This window comes from Pogona vitticeps, chromosome 4, assembly GCF_051106095.1.
Source record: "Pogona vitticeps strain Pit_001003342236 chromosome 4, PviZW2.1, whole genome shotgun sequence".
In the NCBI taxonomy this organism is placed as follows: domain Eukaryota; kingdom Metazoa; phylum Chordata; class Lepidosauria; order Squamata; family Agamidae; genus Pogona; species Pogona vitticeps.
In genome coordinates, this window is record NC_135786.1 from 88,193,739 (window position 1) to 88,213,080 (window position 19,342).

The 19,342-nt window shown below is 40.4% G+C and overlaps 1 protein-coding gene and 1 pseudogene across 2 annotated transcripts in view; both read right to left on the reverse strand.

The window, feature by feature from the left end:
- The window catches only part of COL24A1 (collagen type XXIV alpha 1 chain), a 245,139-nt gene that overhangs the window by 214,794 nt on the left and 11,003 nt on the right, over positions 1 to 19,342 (reverse strand). For both annotated transcript variants that reach the window (XM_020795023.3, XM_072997896.2), the window contains exons 2-3: positions 11,194 to 11,258; positions 647 to 1,935 (exon numbers count right to left, since the gene is read on the reverse strand). In XM_020795023.3, coding sequence (XP_020650682.3) covers positions 647 to 1,935; positions 11,194 to 11,258 — 1,354 coding nt within the window. The remainder of the gene's footprint in view (positions 1 to 646; positions 1,936 to 11,193; positions 11,259 to 19,342) is intronic.
- LOC140707152 (U1 spliceosomal RNA) lies at positions 4,119 to 4,273 on the reverse strand (annotated as a pseudogene).

The following is a 19,342-nucleotide window of genomic DNA, read 5'->3' on the forward strand; positions in this document are numbered from 1 at the left end:
TCAAAATTCTACCATTATCTTCTTCCAGAAATTTTAATTTTCTCTGTACAGAAAACTGCATGCAAGGAAGAATGCACATGGGTAGCTAGAGGAGTATTCAGCCATGTGTTATATTGCACTTTGGATGCAGACGTCTATCATCTCTCAGAACTAGGCTTTAGAAATAAGGGACTGAGAGTAATTCAGACCAGAGCTTAAAAAGAAAAGTCACTGGCACTTAATTCCTTTTTTGAAATGGCCAAAGCATAACCAGGCTATATTATAACTGCAACTAAATGAGGGATAACTTCATTCTTTTTATGGTATAAATCTAAGTTGCTTTAGCTACTTCTAAAAGGTAACTTTCCAAACTTTGATTCAAAAAGTGGTACAGTACTTCCCAAATGAGAAAACCTCCCTTCCCGTGGCCCTCAGCCAGTTTCTGTCTCTGCATACTTGCCTCCAGAAAAACTAAGAGAAATTTGATCCATAACAGCATACCTAACTTCTTTCAGGAACCAAAAGTTCAAGGTTATTTCTCATAGTTCTAACACCACAAAAGTGAAACCACAGGAAATTCCTACAATAACACATCCCTAAAGAATAATTATAAAACCCATTACTGATAGATACGGTTGCTTTCTACTGAGAAAAACAGACAACTTACTGGCTGTCCTGTATCCCCTTTAGGCCCTTTCAGATTCTCCATTTCAAGCATTCTCTCCAATTCTTCATAGTCGTAATCATAACCATCAATACCAAGTTCATAGCTGCTTTCTGCATTATAAGTCTCATCAATTGGAAATGTATGGTCATCCCGTGAACCAAGCTGGTTATTTGAAAGCACGGTATCAGGAGCCTTGTATAATGTTGTGTTTAAAATTTGCAGCATCTCCATCGGTTCATAAGAATACTGCTTTGTTGTGTTTCTTATAATACTTTTTGTTTTAGTCTGTTTTATGGAAAAGAGAAGATCAGGATACATTTTCGCATCTTCTGTGGTATTGTCTGTAAGGTTTAGGGGCAATCGTGTGAAGATCTGGAAACCACCTTTCTTTTTACTGTTATCATGCTGGTGAATTTTTGAGATATTCACGATTTGATTGTTACTTGGTTCAGGTATAATTTCCAGTGCAGTAATAATCTTTAAGAAAGGAGATGTTGAAGAAGAAGCTTTCTCTAGGAATTCTGGAAGTATATGCATTGATGAGGAAGTGTTGTGATAAGGACTTGAAGCATCTCTCTTTGGCAGGTGATTTGGTTGGGTTTCTTCATCCACCTGTTTTGTTGGGGGCACCCCAAGCCATGTGTCTGGAGTGGTAAGTTGAGATCGGTATGTGTCAGCTTGGCGACATTGTTGTTTCACATATTTACAATAGTTTGCTAAAGCTTGTGCAGAAGGGATAATATCCAGCTGGCATATTATTCCTTCAAAGTTGATTGAATGGGAATTCATTCTTCCTAAGGTAAACAAACTATGAGGATCAAACTCTGGTCGTTTAGAAAGAATCTCTCTGCTGAAATGCTTCTTTCCACACTGAATGTACAGAGACACTGCTTTTTCAGTAACACTGACAGCAAACGAATGCCACTGCTCATCATGAATACTGTAATCAAAATATACAGACTGCTTTCCTCCAGTGTGGACCATTATCTTCCTTGGCAGCAACTGTACACCGAACTGCAATCTATTTTTATTCCTAATACTGAAAAGAAAGGCGTTGTTCACATTATAAGAGCGTAGGCTTATCACTATAGTGAACTGGGTACCCAAACTTGATGCTATCACTGGAGGAATGGGAACCTCAATGGCAGCCGCTGCAGACAAAACAACTCCTGAGGCACTTAGGTGAACCCCTTGAGGTAACGAAGTACGTGATAAGGGCATTGTAGTCCCTGTTGATGGGGGATGTAGGGGGGCCCCACTTAGGCCTAAATGATAAAGAACATCTATGCCTGAAAAAGAGAGAAAAACAGTGGTGAGAACAAAAGAAAGTTGCTTAGTTTCACACACCTGGTTTTTAATATAAAGCTGTTTTTGAGCATCCATTACTGAAAATTCTGACACCTAAAAACAGAACTAAAACACAGACCAACCACGGGTACCTCTGATTCCTGTGATCCTTCTAGGTCTTTTTAAAATTAAGATAGTTTTTAATGTCTACTTGCTTGTAATTATTCAACTGTATTTTAATCAGTATATTGTTTAATTTTAAAAAAATATTTAATGCACTATTGTTTTAATTCTATTCTTTTTAATATTGTGAGCCGCCTTGACTCCCCTTATCAGGTGAAAGGCAACCTATAAATAAAAACAAATGAATAAAAATAAAGAGGCCAAACACAGAACAGCAAAATTATGGAGTAAGTGGTATAAGAGTTTATCAACAGCTATAAAGCTTCGAATACAAATAAACATTAATCTTCAGGGGGAAAAGCCCCCCCCCCCAATCCCCGAAGGTAGAAATAATGATTCCAAATGTAAGGTATTTTAAGAAATGGTAACAAAATATCATTTGCTATAGTGAACATGAAATGCAAAATGTTGCTTGGTTTCTCTCCTTGTAAAATAAAGGTATTTTCTCCAGTAAATCCCTAAATCGAGCAAGCTGATGTTTTCTATATATCAAGCACCTTTGTTAACATTCTGATATACAGACTAACATGCATCTGTAAATGCCTGAAGAAAATCTGATGCATATAACTTCAGATAACAGCCACAGGCCAGGAAAAGAAACAACAACAAAAACTTGCCCACAATCCAGAGCTTGATGAATTTACATTTTTTTGGACTGCAAGCCCCAGGAATCCTTGCTTGGTGGGGAATTCTGGGAGCTATAGTCTCAATTCATAGAATCAAACAATTATAGAACAGTGAAGTTGCAAGGGCCCTATAAAGCCATCAAGCCCAGCCCCCTGCTCAATGCAGGAATGAACTACTACTCCCAGCATGTCTTGTCATTGGCCATGTTGACTAAAGGTAATGGAAGCCATAATTCCGCCATATCCTGAGGGCAGCAGGCTGTCTAGGCTCAAACTAGGGAAACTGCTAAGGGAAAATATGCTATAGTGTTAAGTCTAAAGTGGGATGGGAGGAAAAGCCATAAGCAGCTTCCTTTTGGAGTTGCACGTGGCGGAGAATTTAAAATGCAGGATGGGCAGAAAGCAAGAACTGAACTTTTCCGCCTTCCAATCTTTCTTCCACTTTTTACCTCGCCCAGAGCATTATTTCCAGTAAAAGAAAGATGGCCAGAGACTAATGATTAGATGAAAAAGTATGAGGGAGGGAAAGCAGAGGCCGGGGAAAGTGTCTGACATTCCCACCACCTCTTAACTCACCCTGTGCTTTAATTCTTTCTTCTACTTCATTTCATTTCAGATGCACAGGCCTCCTATTGCCACACATTGTTTGCCTTTTGATTCAGTAATACTGATGGTGACCTTTTTCAGGGCTTTCCAGATAGTGAATACTCATAAGCAGTTTACAATTTCCTTCTTCTGCAATTACCCTGAGACTGTACAGCTTGCCCATTGCTCTGCTCACAGGAGGCACAGTGCAGAAGCCAGCTCCCAACCTGTAGCTGTACAGCCAGATACCTAAACCACTAAGTCAGCCAGCCAGCCAGTACACTGGACATGCAAGTCCCTAAAAGGGGACAACAGCACTAGTACTGTAATTGAATACAGTGGTGCCTCGCTACATGATTACCTCGCAAAACGAGGAATTAATGTTACACTTTGCAAAACGATTGTTCCTATGGGCAATTTTCACTGGATGATGGTTAGGTCCTTGCCTCACAAGATTTTTTTTAACCCTGTTTTGCAAGATAGCCCCCCCCCCCATTAGAACACACATTAATTACATAAGACCTACTTTTTTATCCCAAAAAAGTGGGGGAGAAACTGTGTGCTGCTGGCTTTCCAGGGTCTGCCTCCTGGAAAAATAGCAGCATACACTTTCTCCCCCACTTTTGTGGGATAAAAAAGTAGGTCTTATGTAATTAATGTGTTTCAATGGGGGGAACAAATCTTGCAAAGTATTGCCAATGGGGCTATGGCTGCAAATTTAAATGGTAGAGAATGATGAAAATAGCCAGGAACCAAAGGATAAAGAAATTGCAAAAACATCAGGAAAATCATAAGGGCATTCCCCCCATTAACACAAATTATGCAATTGAGTTGCCCACATTTAGGGAAATCATGGGGATCAGCAGCACCCCCAAAGTGCAATGGATGAGCCTCCCCCTGGGAAAACCACTTTTATGACATGGTATTTCTCCTGCAAGGTATGAGTTGGAATGGCCCTTGCAACTCCTATCCTCTTCTGTCCCCTGACCCCCAAGGCATGGTGACCCCCTGACTGCACCTCCCACTCCCCAAAACCCTGAGGAGCTCTCTTAGCCTCTCGCAGAACTGGAGCTGTGCAGCCCTGTACTGAGTGGGAGGTGCAGCCAGGGGGTCACCATGACTTGGGGGTTTAGGGGAAAGAATGGGGTAGGAATTTCAAGGGCCATTCTAAAGGCATTTCTAAAGGCAGTGCAGGTGAAGGGATTGCTTTTCCCCAATATGATATGGGGACCTGTGTTTTGCAAGACAGTGGTTTTCCCCCCAATTGAAATGCATTAAATAGATTTCGAGGGACGTGGTGGCGCTGTGGGCTAAACCACAGAAGCCTGTGCTGCAGGGTCAGAAGACCATGCAGTCGTAAGATCGAATCCACGCGACAGAGTGAGCTCCCGTTGCTTTCTCCCAGCTCCCACCAACCTAGTGGTTCGAAAGCATGCAAATGCGAGTAGATTAATAGGGACCACCTCGGTGGGAAGGTAACAGCATTCCGTGTCTAAGTTGCACTGGCCATGTGACCACGGGAGATTGTCTTCGGACAAAACGCTGGCTCTATGGCTTGGAAACGGGGATGAGCACCGCCCCCTAGAGTCGAACACGACTGGACAAAAATTGTCAAGGGGAACCTTTACCTTTACCTTAAATAGATTTCAGTGTATTTTAATGGGGAACTAGGTTTCGCAAGACAATGTTTTTGCAAGACAGCGATTTCTGTGGAACAAATTAAAATCGTCTTGCAAGGCACCACTGTATGTGTATGTATATATATATATACGTATACAGTATATGCCCATCACCCTATCCAACAAGCTACTACATCACCATTAAAAGTTCTTAAAATCTATCAATAAATTACCAAGTTGAAGTGAAGTCAGCTGGCATAATCAATCCGTTGTGTTTTATGGTGCAGGATTTTAGCACACTAGACTAAACATATCTATAGTCGAGTGTCAGTCAGCACTAGAGCAACCTGAAGCACAAGTGAACAACTAAGAAAATCCATGAACTGAAGAATTTCCACAAACCTTACCAAAAAAGTAAGTTTCATTTTCCAACTTGCTTTCTTTTAGTTTACTAAACAAATTATTAGCAAATGTTAAGAACAGACACATCTTGGCTCGGTTTGTAGAATATACACATTCAGGAATGTGTGTTTGTGTGTGCGTGCACGCACGCACACACACACACGCGCGCGCACACACACACACACACACACACACACACACACACACACACACACACACACACACACACACACACAATCCTTAACTTAGACTTCACTAGGAGAATTTTTTAAAAACTGGCAAGAAATGTATAAATGCATCTTGAAAATTAGTCTCACACCTTGCCGTGATGTTAGCCATGTTAGGAAACAGGCAACTGTGCCAAGTTTATAAATGGGAAGTAGCCAACATGGTCAAATGCACAGGAAGACAATTCTCTTGAAGAATGATTACACGTATCTGCCAATTTGTTTGGAAGTTCCAAGTACAAAATAGTTCATCCACTGAAACCATGGTTTAATCCATAGCAATCACATGGACTTGATCATAGAACAATTGCAAAGCTCCATACCTACCAGTATTTTGAATAAATAAATAAATCATTGCTATAATATCAACTAAAAATCAAAATATGAATTCCATCAATCCAGCAAACATAATCATGGCTTAGACTGCATCGTTTGTCTGTTTTTTTTTAAAATGCCTCTGCAACTCCACATAGTCCTAACAGAAGCATTGCGGCCAAATGAACCACAGGCAATGAAACAGGAAAATTTGTTCCAAGTCTGCCATGATATTTGCTACTCTGGGAGAAAAAAAACAAGTGGAATCAAACATATTTTTAAGGTATCAATTGATCATTATTTCAAACAGTAAACTGAGCCAGTGAATGCCAATAAGACTAGCCAATGCAGACTTGTTTGGAAACAGGAATGACACTGAAGTCTGTTTGGAAGGATGCTGAAGTTTGAAAAGATATAGAAAATTTTCAGAGAAACCACACACGCAAGTGGATAGCTCCGTTCTCACAGAACAGACCTTACAAAGAAGTTCCATGGCCACAGGGTGCTGGGGTGGGGAATGGGAAGCTAAGTACAGGGGAAGCAAAATGGAGTCTTCTGGACCCACTTAGTTTTTGGGCCCCACAACAGCATGACTTCCACTCTGCTACACTCTGTTGAAAGCTCCACTTGGACCTACTGCCATGAAAACAATGTCAGACTATAATAAATTATGTACATTTAGTTCAAAGTATGATCACCTTAAGGAAAACCACTGATATGACTGGATGCCAAATTGGGTCGAAGATGCTTTCCAGGAGGCATGAATAAAATCCCAAAGGGTGGGGCAAGATTGTGAGATTTTCATTTTAAAGGAAGTTCCATCATCTTAGACATGATTCTGTGATATATATATATTCTCATTCTCATCTGAAATGCTAAATCACAGACTACAGGGAATAATATGCCTGGGGGGAAAAGATACGTACTAACTTTACTGACATACGAGTACTATCCAATGTCACAAGTTGGAGTGAAGGGCTAATTCAAACGTTTGCATCGTAGTGATGGCACACAGGTAAATAAACCTACTGTACAGTACTATATGTTTTCCTCTAGATTCTAGAACAATGGTTCCCAACATTGGATCCCCAGATGTTATTGAACTACAACTTTCAGAAATCCTGGCCAGTCCAGATAGTGCTGACGGCTTCTGGGAGTTGTAGTCCATGAACATTTTGGGACCCAAGGCTGGGAACCACTACTCTTAGAGAAAACAGCAGGCTCCCTTTCACAGAAACCAATATAGGAAAGCCACAGGTAAAGCATTTGATCTCCCACAGGATCACTCCAAGCCATGGCCTGAGGTCATTCATGTCAAAGTATATAGTACAGTGGTGCCTTGTTTAATGACAATAATCCATTCCAGGAAAATCGCCGTTAAGCAAAAACATCGTAAAGCAAAAAAAAAAAAAAAAAAAAAAAAAAAAAAAAAAACCACACACACAACCCATTGAAACGCATTGAAACACCTTAAATGCGTTCCAATGGGGTCAAAACTCACTGTCCAGCGAAGATTCTCCATAGGGCAGCCATTTTCGCTGCCTGTCTTGCGAGGAATCTGTCCCAGATTCCTCGTGGCGCAGTGGTTAAAACGCTGTACTGCAGCTAAAACTGTGCTCACGACCTGGGGTTCAAATCCCAGGTAGCCGGCTCAAGGTTGACTCAGCCTTCCATCCTTCCGAGGTCGGTAAAATGAGTACCCAGCTTGCTGGGGGCGCAATGTGTAGCCTGTATAATTACATTGTAAACCGCCCGGAGTGCTTGTAGTGCTATGGGGTGGTATATAAGTCCAAAAAAAAAAAAAAAAAAAGCAGGGAGCCATTTTGTTTACCCTGCGGCCATTTTGAAACCACCAATCAGCTGTTTTAAAATCATCGTTTTGTGAAGAATCAGTTCCCGAAGCAGGGAACTGATCATTGCAAAGCGAAAAAACCCCATTTAGACCATCGTTTGGCGATCGCAATTGCGATCACAGAAAGATCATCATAATACGGTTTCGTCGTAATGCGGGGCAATCATAAAGCGAGGCACGACTGACTGTAATGAAAACAAGCCAAGTTGTTCTGGCAAATGAGACAGAAAATCCCACAAGCATCTTTCCCTATGCATAGCAGTGGGGAAAAATCCAGTTACAGCAAAATAACTAATAATGTGCTGCCATTTATTTATTTATTTGTTTGTTTGTTTGTTTGTTTATTTATTTATTTAATATGCCACCCACACTACCCAAAGGTCTTTGTCCAAAACTGCTACCTAAGACAGCTTTGGCTAATGGTACAGTTGGCCCTTCTTTTACTTCATCGTGCTTGACACTGCTGACCAACAGAGAAGTCAGAGTTTCCATCACCGACCCAGTACAAAGTAGTACCCTAACAGCACTGCCATCTCAACAGTACGCTAATGATGACATCAGCCTGTTGGGTAAGCCCAGAGTCCAGTATAGGTAGAAGGGTGCTTGATTACACGTTTCCTCCCTTCTCCAGAGTGCCAAGAAAGGTAAAAAGAAAGTTATCACTTAGCTTGACAAGCCAGTGAATACGCAAGCAAAATTTGGATTATGAGGAAGCTGACCTTGGCTAACACACTGCCCACATCTCTAAAGGCCAGGCTTGACGCCTGATGCACATGTCCAGAAAACTATAGCCCTGTAACCTGCAAGAAGAAATATAATAGGCCTTTTAAAATACATTGTTCAAAAGTGTTTAACAAAATACACACTTTCCGAAGACACGTAATCCAGTCCAGGTGCCATGCTATGTCCATTAAGGATCTGTTCCTTTTCCCCATCTGTACAAATGTTGGCATCTGATTTCATTTAGTCTGTAACTTTAAAGGGGAGGGGGAATCAAAGGAGATCGGCAACAAATATTTATGGTTGTCATCTTGAAAATGGCTTGTTTCAATCTTGGAAGACTGATGCTTTCTTCCCAATTTTCCTGCAGACTTCATTAATCATTCTCCTACAGGATGGGGGATATGGGTAGCTGGCTCATGTCTTTTTCTTCTAACACGCCCTGGTTTGCCAAAGGAGCATGATTAGAGACCCCATCAAACTCCTTTTCCCTTTGCATGCCATATGTCTTCAATTTATTCTGAATTTTGAAGGAGTATGCGATTTTAAGAAAACCGAAGAAATTTTGGACACCAAGTGAAAGGCCAGCAAAGACTACATGTTTTTGACTGTGACATCTAAAGGGCTTGGGGCAAGCCATAATAATGCTTTGAACTACACATGTGTATATGATGAGTTCAAAGGCTAAAGATGCACTGGCTGCCCATCCGATTCCGCATCGACTTCAAAGTGTTGATGATTACGTACAAAGCCCTAAACTGTTTAGGGCCTCGATACTTGGCGGAACGGCTACTCCCACCAAGATCTACCCGTGTCACTCGTGCGAACCAGGAGGTGAGGCTGAGGAGCCTAACGCCAAGGGAGGTCCGGAAGGAAAAGACAAGAAAATGGGCCTTCTCGGCGGTGGCTCCTTGCCTATGGAACAATTTACCTCCTGAGATTCGCAGGTCTCCCTCGCTGGGTATCTTTAAGAAACAGTTAAAGACATGGATGTTTCGGCAGGCCTTTCCATCACATACCTCCTGATCCTTTCTTTCCTCTTCTTCTGTTTTTGTTTTGTTTCCTGTGTAATGTAATGTAGTGCTTTTATCATTTAAAATCGTTTATTTGTATTTTTATTGTATTGTTTTTGTTGTTAGCCGCCTAGAGTGGTCCTCACCGACCAGATAGGGTGTAAACTAAATAAATAAATAAATAAATAAATAAATAAATAAATAAATAAATAAATAAATAAATAAATAAAAAAAAATAATAAAAATAATAAAAATAAAAATAATAATAATAATAATAATAATAATAATAATAATAATAATAATAATAATAATAATAATAATAATAATAATAATAATAATAATAATAATAATAATAATAATAATAATAATAATAATATTATGAAGGCAAGGATTCAAGAGGTATAGAACTAGCTTTGTGTTTTTGAAAAGCGTTTCTTAAAACAACAGCCACAAGATCAACAGCTAGAGGTACCAGGTTGGGAAATCTGCAGGAGAGTAAGGCGCTCCACTCCTGTCCTTCATTGGCCACAATCCTTCTTGCAGAAGAATATACTCCTACATACAGAAGGAAGGTCCCTGCTTTTGAACATCAACAGAATCTCAGATCTAATATGCACAAACAGTTCACTCTGGATTACACCAGTGGTTCCCAACTTTGGGTAACCCAGATACTCTTGGACTGCAACTCCCAGAAACCCTGGTCAGCACAACTAGTGGCGAAGGCTTCTGGGAATTGCAATCCAAAAACACCTGCATTACCCAAAGTTGGGAACCACTGGATTATACTGTTCTCATTTTGTACTGCAAGTGTCATGCTGCATGACTGAATGCAACCCTATACTGTATTCTGTAGAGGCGAAAGAGAAGGAGAAAAAATAAATTCACAAACTGTCACACTAGTTCTTTATGTTTTTTGTTTTCTACCAGGAAGCTTTTAAAATGCAGCTTTTATCTATCACATGCACTCTAAAGACCAGGAACAGTTTGTTTCTCTTGACTGGTTTAGAATTCTTCAACTTCCTCAGCAGAGAAAGAGGCCGTTTTGTCTCCATTTTAATTACCCTCATAATTAAGTTTTAATGTCCATACATACTTAAAACTGAGACAATAAGATATCGTAAGTTCACTGCAGAGGAATATTTGCAATGAAGTATCCACAAGCCATCTCTCCCATTCATCCATACTCCAAATACACAAAACAAATGGAAAAAAAACCACAATCATCCTTTTCAGTCATATGCATATGAGAATGCAGTGGGGGAAGGGGGAATAAGCCAAAAGGCAATTTAAGCTTTAGAGCCTTAAAAATGCAAATCCACAATAACTGTTTATTATGTGCTCTGGTTTATTTTGGAGAGTCCCAAGGAGTGGAAAGGTAATTCAGCTTTAGTTTGCCACCCCCAAAACACCCACATGCAATGAAGTCACAATTAAAGCCTTTACAATGTACAAAACTTCCTTTTTACAGAGAGATTGCCTAAATATGTAAACAATTTCACAGACAGAAAATGTGAGTAATTTTAAAAAGGTCAACTTGCCTGAAGTGGTTTCTTTAAACTTTTGCACTCAATGTGATTTTATCTGACATTTAGGTGAGTGGCCTTTGAAAACCTGGATCTGAGGTTATTAATATTAAATCAAAGCTGGATCTCATCTTCTTGCTCTGTTTTACACAAAGATTATTCAAATATTCTATAATAGAATGAGAAACATCTCACCTTCGTCTTGTGTTTGTGTAGCACCCACAGCTATACATGTTGTGAGAAAAAGAAGGAGGGTTTTCCTGAAACAGAAAGAAAATATATTAATGTACAAAAAGATTTCATTACCACAAAGTAGAATCTATAGGTATAAAATGCCTCATTCAATTTCCACTGGAGAACCCCTGAATTCTATTACTTTATTGCATTGGCTCCCAACCGTGGGTCCCCAGATGTTATTTGATTATAACCCTCAGAAATCCTGGCCAGCACAGCTAGTGGTAAAGGCTTCTGGGAATTTTAGTCCAAGAATATCTGGAGACCCAATATTAGAAACCACTGGATTCTGTTATTTTCTACGTCAGTAAGAAGAAATTTTGTAAACATATCAGGCAAAATCCAAAGGGGGGGGGGAAACAAGACAAAAACATGTGGCACCTTATAGAATATTGTATTTTAATGTGAGCATTCGTTGGTCGAGTCCACTTCTTCAGACGTATAGAATAAAATGAAATACAGAATGAAATAAAGAATTCACAAACAAAACATTCAAAACATTCATTGGCTTTAAGAGTCTTGAGCGTGTGGTTACATCTCACGTGCATTAATTTACGGCCTATGTTTAGTATTAAGTTCTATTGCAAACATTTCCACAGACTGTGTATCAAAACTACTGTATAGTAGGTGGCAAAGCAACTCCACCAACACCTGAACTTTTGCCTCTCCCACACCTGCCATTTTCCTCTCATTTGCACACCTCACCTCTCTTGAAGAAAGGAGGACACAGAAAAGGAACATGAGGAGTACCAATGTTCCTGCAGGTTTCTGAACTGCACCCATATGCACAAATACATATGCATGCATGTTTGTATTTGTATATAGCTCTGTGTGTGTGTGTGTGTGTGTGTCTATTTAACACATCTATACAGTATGCACGCATATATGTACATATGTGTGTTTTATCTCTCTCTCTCTCTCTCTCTCTCACACACACACACACACACACACACAGAGAGAGAGAGAGAGAGAGAGATACAGGGAGAGGAGGGATAAACCAAGAGAAAGTCTCCTTTCAACTTCATTTGGATACCTGTATATACTACTATATACTGTACTTGCATATCACGTGAATAAGGGGGGAAAAGGTGAAAGCAGCTGTCACCTCCTTCACTTTCCCACTAACACAGAAGTGTCGGTATCTACACAAAGAGAAGTAAGGAAAGAACACTGAATGAGGGACAGATAAAGTCACAAATTGCCTGTTTCCTTTTCTCACGCCACTGGTTTAGCAAACCATGCTCTAAAAGGGACATTCTCAATGGAACACACGCCACTACTTGCCACACACCCCTACATTAGTTCACTCAGATCCATGTAAACACAATAAAGAATTTTACAGATAAACAACAGATGCTTGATTCACTACTCCAAAAGGCCACACTTTTTCTAATGCAAATTGAACACTGACTATGAGCCTCGTGGCGCAGTGGTTAAAACGCTGTACTGCAGCTAAAACTGTGCTCACGACCTGGGGTTCAAATCCCAGGTAGCCGGCTCAAGGTTGACTCAGCCTTCCATCCTTCCGAGGTCAGTAAAATGAGTACCCAGCTTGCTGGGGGGCAATATGTAGCCTGTATAATTAAAAAATTGTAAACCGCCCGGAGAGTGCTTGCAGCGCTATGGGGCGGTATATAAGTCCAATAAATAAATAAATAAATAATAAATATTTATTGCCATCTCCAAACTTTCTCCATGCATGTAGATTTTTAAGAGTACAACTCTAGGAAGATTTATTTGGGAATAAGCCTACTAAACATCATAAAAGTTCTTCTTACAAATTGTGCAAATGATCAACACACAGAGGATCAAATATAATCCTATGCATAGTTACTTAGCTGGGAACAAGACCCCTAAATTCACTAGCATGTTCTTTTTCAAACAAAATATACATCTACTTGACATGTGGCATATCTTGATGAGAGGTTTCCCCATTTATCAGATAGCAAATCTCCTGTTTTACCTATATACCATGGTGGATTCAAATCTGCCTGTCATCAGATGCAGCAAAAGGCAGAAGCACCTGCACTTCTGACTTTCACAATTCTACTGGCATGCCCATTCCTCTACAGCAAGATGTGTATGTTCTACTGTATTGAATGTAAACATTCTACTTAGAATATATCTCACCACAGAAGAGCTGTGAAAGTCTTCCACTCTATGTGTAAAAATCAATTGCACATCTGCATTTTGCTCATAATATACTACATGACATTCACATACATTGGAACTGATAAACCATGCGGATGTGCTTCATGTGGGTCTTTTGGAATAAATGAACATGGGGACCAATTCTATCATTAGGCAGAGTGATACAACCATCTCAGGCAGCAGAGGCTAAGAGGCAATAGCAGACGTCCTCACCTACCCATGCCCTTCTGCTGGAAAATATTGTCCTACCCTTCATAAAGGAGCCTGCTGCCCTGCCAATGCTGAAGACAGGATCAGTGGCTTAGCTGGATCTCTTCTCTGCAATGAATTATGGTTATGTGGAAATGCAGCCTCAGGCAACAAAACATATTGTTTGGGTCTGGCCCCACTGTACATTTACAGTACTGTATATACTTTTTTCCTACCTATGTTTCTCATGGATTGAGCCCCCCCTTTTTTTTGCTCTTTTCTGTTTTCCTTTTCTGCCAATTTTCAATTGTTTTGGTTCATTACCAGATCCTATCTGTCAGTGTATCTTACCATCTTCTGAAGATGTTACTTCTGCAGTGAAAGAATGGAGAACATCTACAGTATAGCTAGATGAATAAATTATCTCCTGGTTAGATTTGTGGTGGTCTCATGCCATCCGTGGGCAGGGCTGCCCTCTCCCTCGCTCTCTCAGTCATGTGAAAACCACACACCCATGATGCAGAGCTACTCAGTCGCTTACATATATGGCTTTCTCTTCATAGCTGCTCAGCAGCTGAATGAAGAGGCTTAAAGTTCCCTTTCCCTTTCCTCCTCTCCCGCTGCCCATGTAAAGTTCAGCAGCAAGCAAGCAGATATTGTAGCTGCTTCACCCGTCCTATTATCTACATAGGGTTTACAAAATCTTTTATTGTTGGATGGGTGCAACTTTATCCATTTTCTTATTGGGTGGTGAAGCAGAGCACATTTTGCTTTGTTGGTCCCAGACAGCCAACTGTATAAACAACAATGACTCTTGTGGCACCTTAATCCAGTGGGGTCTTGACTTGAGAACTTAATCCGTATTGGAAGGCGGTTCTCAAGTCAAAAAGTCTGTAGGTCAAGTCTCCATTGACCTACAGTGCATTGAAAACCGATTAATCCCATAACAGGCCGTTTTTGTTCCATTTTGGTTTTTTTCTGGTCTGTAAGTCAATTCTCAGGCTGCAAGCCAAACCTAAATTTTAAGGCCAGAGAAGTCTGTAACTCAAAAAGTCTGTAAGTCAAGCCGTCTGTAAGTCAAGGGTCCACTGTACTAGGTTTTATTTGGCAAAAACATTCAGGGACTTCATCCCACTTCAGATGCAAACTGAAATACATACAATCATATACTGTATCAGTAACCAGGAGTATGAAAAGTGACACTTGAATCAGTGCTGTATGAAGAGGATATTAGAAAGTTAAGTGTGACCAGTTTACTGAAACCAATTTGCTGCACCTAATTCTGCATAAAATTAGTTGTTGTTCTTAGGTGCCATCATGTCAGAACTGACTTACAGTAATCCCACAGGGCTTTACTAGTGAGATATTTGATGAGTGGTTTTACCAATTATACTCCCTCAGTGAGTTTCCAAGACAAGGAAAAAGCACTATCTTTGAATTCAGAGGCAGGAGGGGAACAACTGGTTAGTGCTGGAGAGATTGACCAGATTCACCCCAGCCCAGGAAAGTCCATTCCAATCACTCATACCATAGAAGGTTGTAAAAACTTCAACAAAAATAACATACAAAAAACATGTTACATAGGCAGACATTGCCTATGAAAATTTGAATACCAGGCAGAGGTGCATTAAAATACACCTGGAAAAATGCATATTAGAATATGTATGAACATTTTTGATCTTTAAGAGAAATAGCAAAGTGACGTTAAAACTGGAGCAGCACAGGCAAATAATATGCAAATAGGGCAGAATAGCTGGGAAAGAAAGAGAAACTGAGAGACAGTGGAAAAGGTTCATACATCTGTCCTTTAGAGACTAACCACAATTCTCCATTTCTTGGGTGTGCTTCTAATCATCTTTTAGCCAGAGGAAAAAAGGAAAGATAGAGGTACATGAGTACAGGGCTCAGGGCAGACTGTATATGAAATGCTAAGGGACAGGGATGTGCTTTCCACTCCAAGAGAAAATTCATTTGCTATTAGCCAACATGACTAATTAGCATGAGATTTTTTTAAAAAGAGTTGTATTAAAAGAGCTGAACAGATCCCTTCAATACAGCCTTTATTGTATACCTCGATACAGGCAGGGCTGGAAGTTTTTTCAAGAAAGGACTCTTGGGCTTTTGCAACAGAGAAGAACATTTAGAAGATGAAATCCCCATCTCACCACTAAAGAAAGTTCACCTACAGAATTTCTGCTTCTCAGACAGTTCTTAAGGCTTAGGAACCTTTCCAAAAAAAAATGCTGGCAAACTGAAACTCAAGTTAAAATATGGCTTTTTGTCAATATTTCATTTTTACTATACAAGCTTTTCCTGAGAGACTCTCCAGCTAAATTTATCCTGTCTGGGTTCCTTTTGACATAATGAGAAAACACACCTGTTGCAGACGTTATATGTCAGAAGTTATTTTCTATAAATTACTAATGCACAGACTCTGAAGGATATGTACCTTAACATTGCTTTCTCAGTGGCTTACTTTAATAGAAAACACACACACACACACACACACACACACACACACACACACACACACACACACACACACACACACACACACACACACACACACACACACACACACACACACACACACACACACACACACACACACAGAGTGAAAAGTTACGCTGGTGGAGGATCTTTCATAGACAATGCCAGTGACATTCAAGCCCAAACCATTTCTAAAACACTTCCCATAGCCTAGGAAAATCCTACAAGACAGTCCAAAACAAAATAAGAGATAATGCTGGAAGAAGAGACTCCGAGACTGGAAGGCACTCACTCAGTCAGCCACAGGGGATAACTAATGGACAAGTACAAACAGCGCTGAAGCCAACAATGCAACTGGGTTAAGTTAGAAGTTAGGTTGCCAGTATATGCACAAAGGCAAAAGGAAAGTTAAATGCCACATGATAGAAACATAACTTGAACATGAAAGTGTGGGTTGTATTAATCAAGGTAGGCTTGAAATCATAAGGTAAAAATGGAATGTTTAATCAAGGTAATACTTGCAATGAATGAACTAAAGTGGACTGTGATAAAGTACAGTAGGACCTGTATCCACAGGATCATTAGCTGTGGTTTCACTTATCCACAATCTGAAAATATTAAAAGAAAAACATCCTGAAAAAACTATTTTCACATGCATTACCAGAATGGGCCATTAGAGGGAGCCAGATATCATGCTATTAATACTTTTAGTGAAGAATGCACAGCGTGGTCTCTGGTGCCCTCTACTGGACAGATCTGATAATTCATGTACATTTTTTTAGTTTTTCTCTTTTACCATTCTCTCTCTCTCTCTCTCTCTCTCCCTCACAAAGGCTCACACCCATTTCTCTTCTAGCTGCCACCAGGTATTCTCCTAATGCCAATTATGTTATACACATGTGGTGCCAAAACTAAGGGTTATTGAACTTAGGAACCAAAGGTTTAATTAACAAATATTATTTTATTGTCAAGTAAATCATAAAGGTAAATCACATATGAACTGTATCAGGTATTAACACAGATTGGATCATGTAGGCAATCACTTTTATTCCAAACTGCTATATACTTTCAATCAATATCTCTCTTATAGTGCTTATTATTTCATGGTTGTTGTGGCTTTTTCGGGCTTCTTGGCTGTGTTCTGAAGGTGGTTTTTCCTAACGTTTCGCCAGTCTCTGTGGCTGGCATCTTCAGAGGACAGCAAACTGTGCTCTTGTGTAGTTTGTCTGGGGCGTGGAGTATTTATGGCTGTGAGATGGGATGATTAGTGTGTATTGTTGTGGGTGTATTGTTTTCTGTGGATGGGTGATTAGTGTGTTTTGTTATGTGTGTATTGTTGTGATAAGGAGATTGTCTGTCACTGTGGTTAATGGTGGTGATCCCCTTGACCTTGTGGTTGGGTAGAGTTCGTGACCTTTTGCATGCTGTATTTTTGAGAGCTGGGAGCCAAGTTTTGTTGAGTTTCAAACTTTCCTCTTTTTTATTGAAGTTTTTCTGGTGCTTGTGGATTTCAATGGCTTCCCTGTGCAGTCTGACGTAATGATTGCTAGTGTTGTCCAGTATTTCCGTATTTTGAAATAGAATTTCATGTCCAGTTTGTTTTAGGGCATGTTCAGCTACTGCAGATTTTTCTGGTTGTTTTAGTCTGCAGTGTCTGTCATGTTCTCTGATTCTGGTGTGGATGCTTCGTTTTGTGGTTCCAATGTATACCTGGCCACAACTGCAAGATGTCCGGTATACTCCTGCAGTGGTGAGGGGGTCCCTTCTGTCCTTTGCTGACCGTAACATTTGTTGTATTTTTGTGGTGGGCTTGAATACTGTTTTTAGGTTGTGTTTTTCCAGAAATTTCCCCATGCGGTCTGTGACCCCTTTGATGTATGGCAGAAATACTTTGTTTGTGGGTGGCTGTTTTTCTTCTTCATTTCCGTGTTGTTTTCTTGGTTTGATGGCTCTTGTGATTTCATTTTTGGAGTAGCCATTTGCCTGTAGGGCCCAATTCAGGTGGTCGAGTTCAGTGTTGAGAAACTGAGCTTCACAGTTCCGATTTGCACAGTCTACCAGTGTTTTGATTATGCCTCTTTTTTGCCGTGGGTGGTGGTTGGAGTTTTTGTGTAGGTACCTGTCTGTGTGGGTGGGTTTTCTGTAGACCTTGTGTCCCAGTCGGAGGTCAGTTTTGCATAGGACCATGACATCTAGGAACGGGAGCTGGCCCTCTGTTTCTTTTTCCATGGTGAATTGTATATTTGGGTGGATGCTGTTGAGATGGTTGAGAAATTCTTCCAATTTTTCTTCACCGTGACTACAGATTGTAAAGGTGTCATCCACATATCGGAACCAGACTGTGGGTGCGAGGGGTGCCGAAGCCAGGGCAAGTTTTTCAAAATGCTCCATGTAGAAATTTGCTATAACCGGGCTGAGAGGGCTGCCCATGGCCACTCCATCTGTCTGTTCGTAGAATTCATTATCCCACTGGAAATAGCTGGTTGTAAGGCAGTGTTATTATTTCATTCCTGCTTGTTCAATATTGTTTATTGAACAATTCACTCTCCTAACACTCCCAGCTCAATTCTCTAACCCTCTTCTTCTCACTTCTCAACCCTAACTGCCATTCCACATCTCCAACTGTCTCTCTAACTCCGCCCCTCCTGCCCTATCCTTGGCTCCTCCCTTTTGGGCTTCTGTGATGGGCAGGCAGGAAGGAATGATGTCACCTCTTGGTATTTTGCTACAAGGGTCAACTCCCATTCTTAGATGTCATGGTGGTACGAAAAACTGACCTCCTATTGCAGTGGTCAGGGAACAGGGGTAAATTACCCCAAATGGGGTAAAAGTGAAAATCCTGGGGATAATGAGCAGAGCCATAAAATATCATAAAAGCATTAGGGGTCCTTAAATACCACTAAAATACCACCAAATGCAAATACAGCATGGGCATTACTGGATACCTAAAATATAACAGGGACAATGCCAAACAAACACATCTCAGGGGTTTCATCCTAGGGTGGCATCACAGGCAAAAGGTCAAGTGTTCAATACCTCAATACACCTTATTCAGACATACAGAAACAGCCTCAGGAGATAGGTACAGTACATTGTTATGAATGAAGGTGGCCTTCTAGATATAGTTATCTCAGACTAGCTAAAAGTCTAAAGTTTGACATCACAATCTTTTCCTCTGGCAGCAATGCACCTCGTCTAATTAGTAATGGGCACTGCTTCCCCCCTTTATTTTTTCTTTTAACATACAAGGTATTTGGACAATGAACAGCAGGCTCTCCAG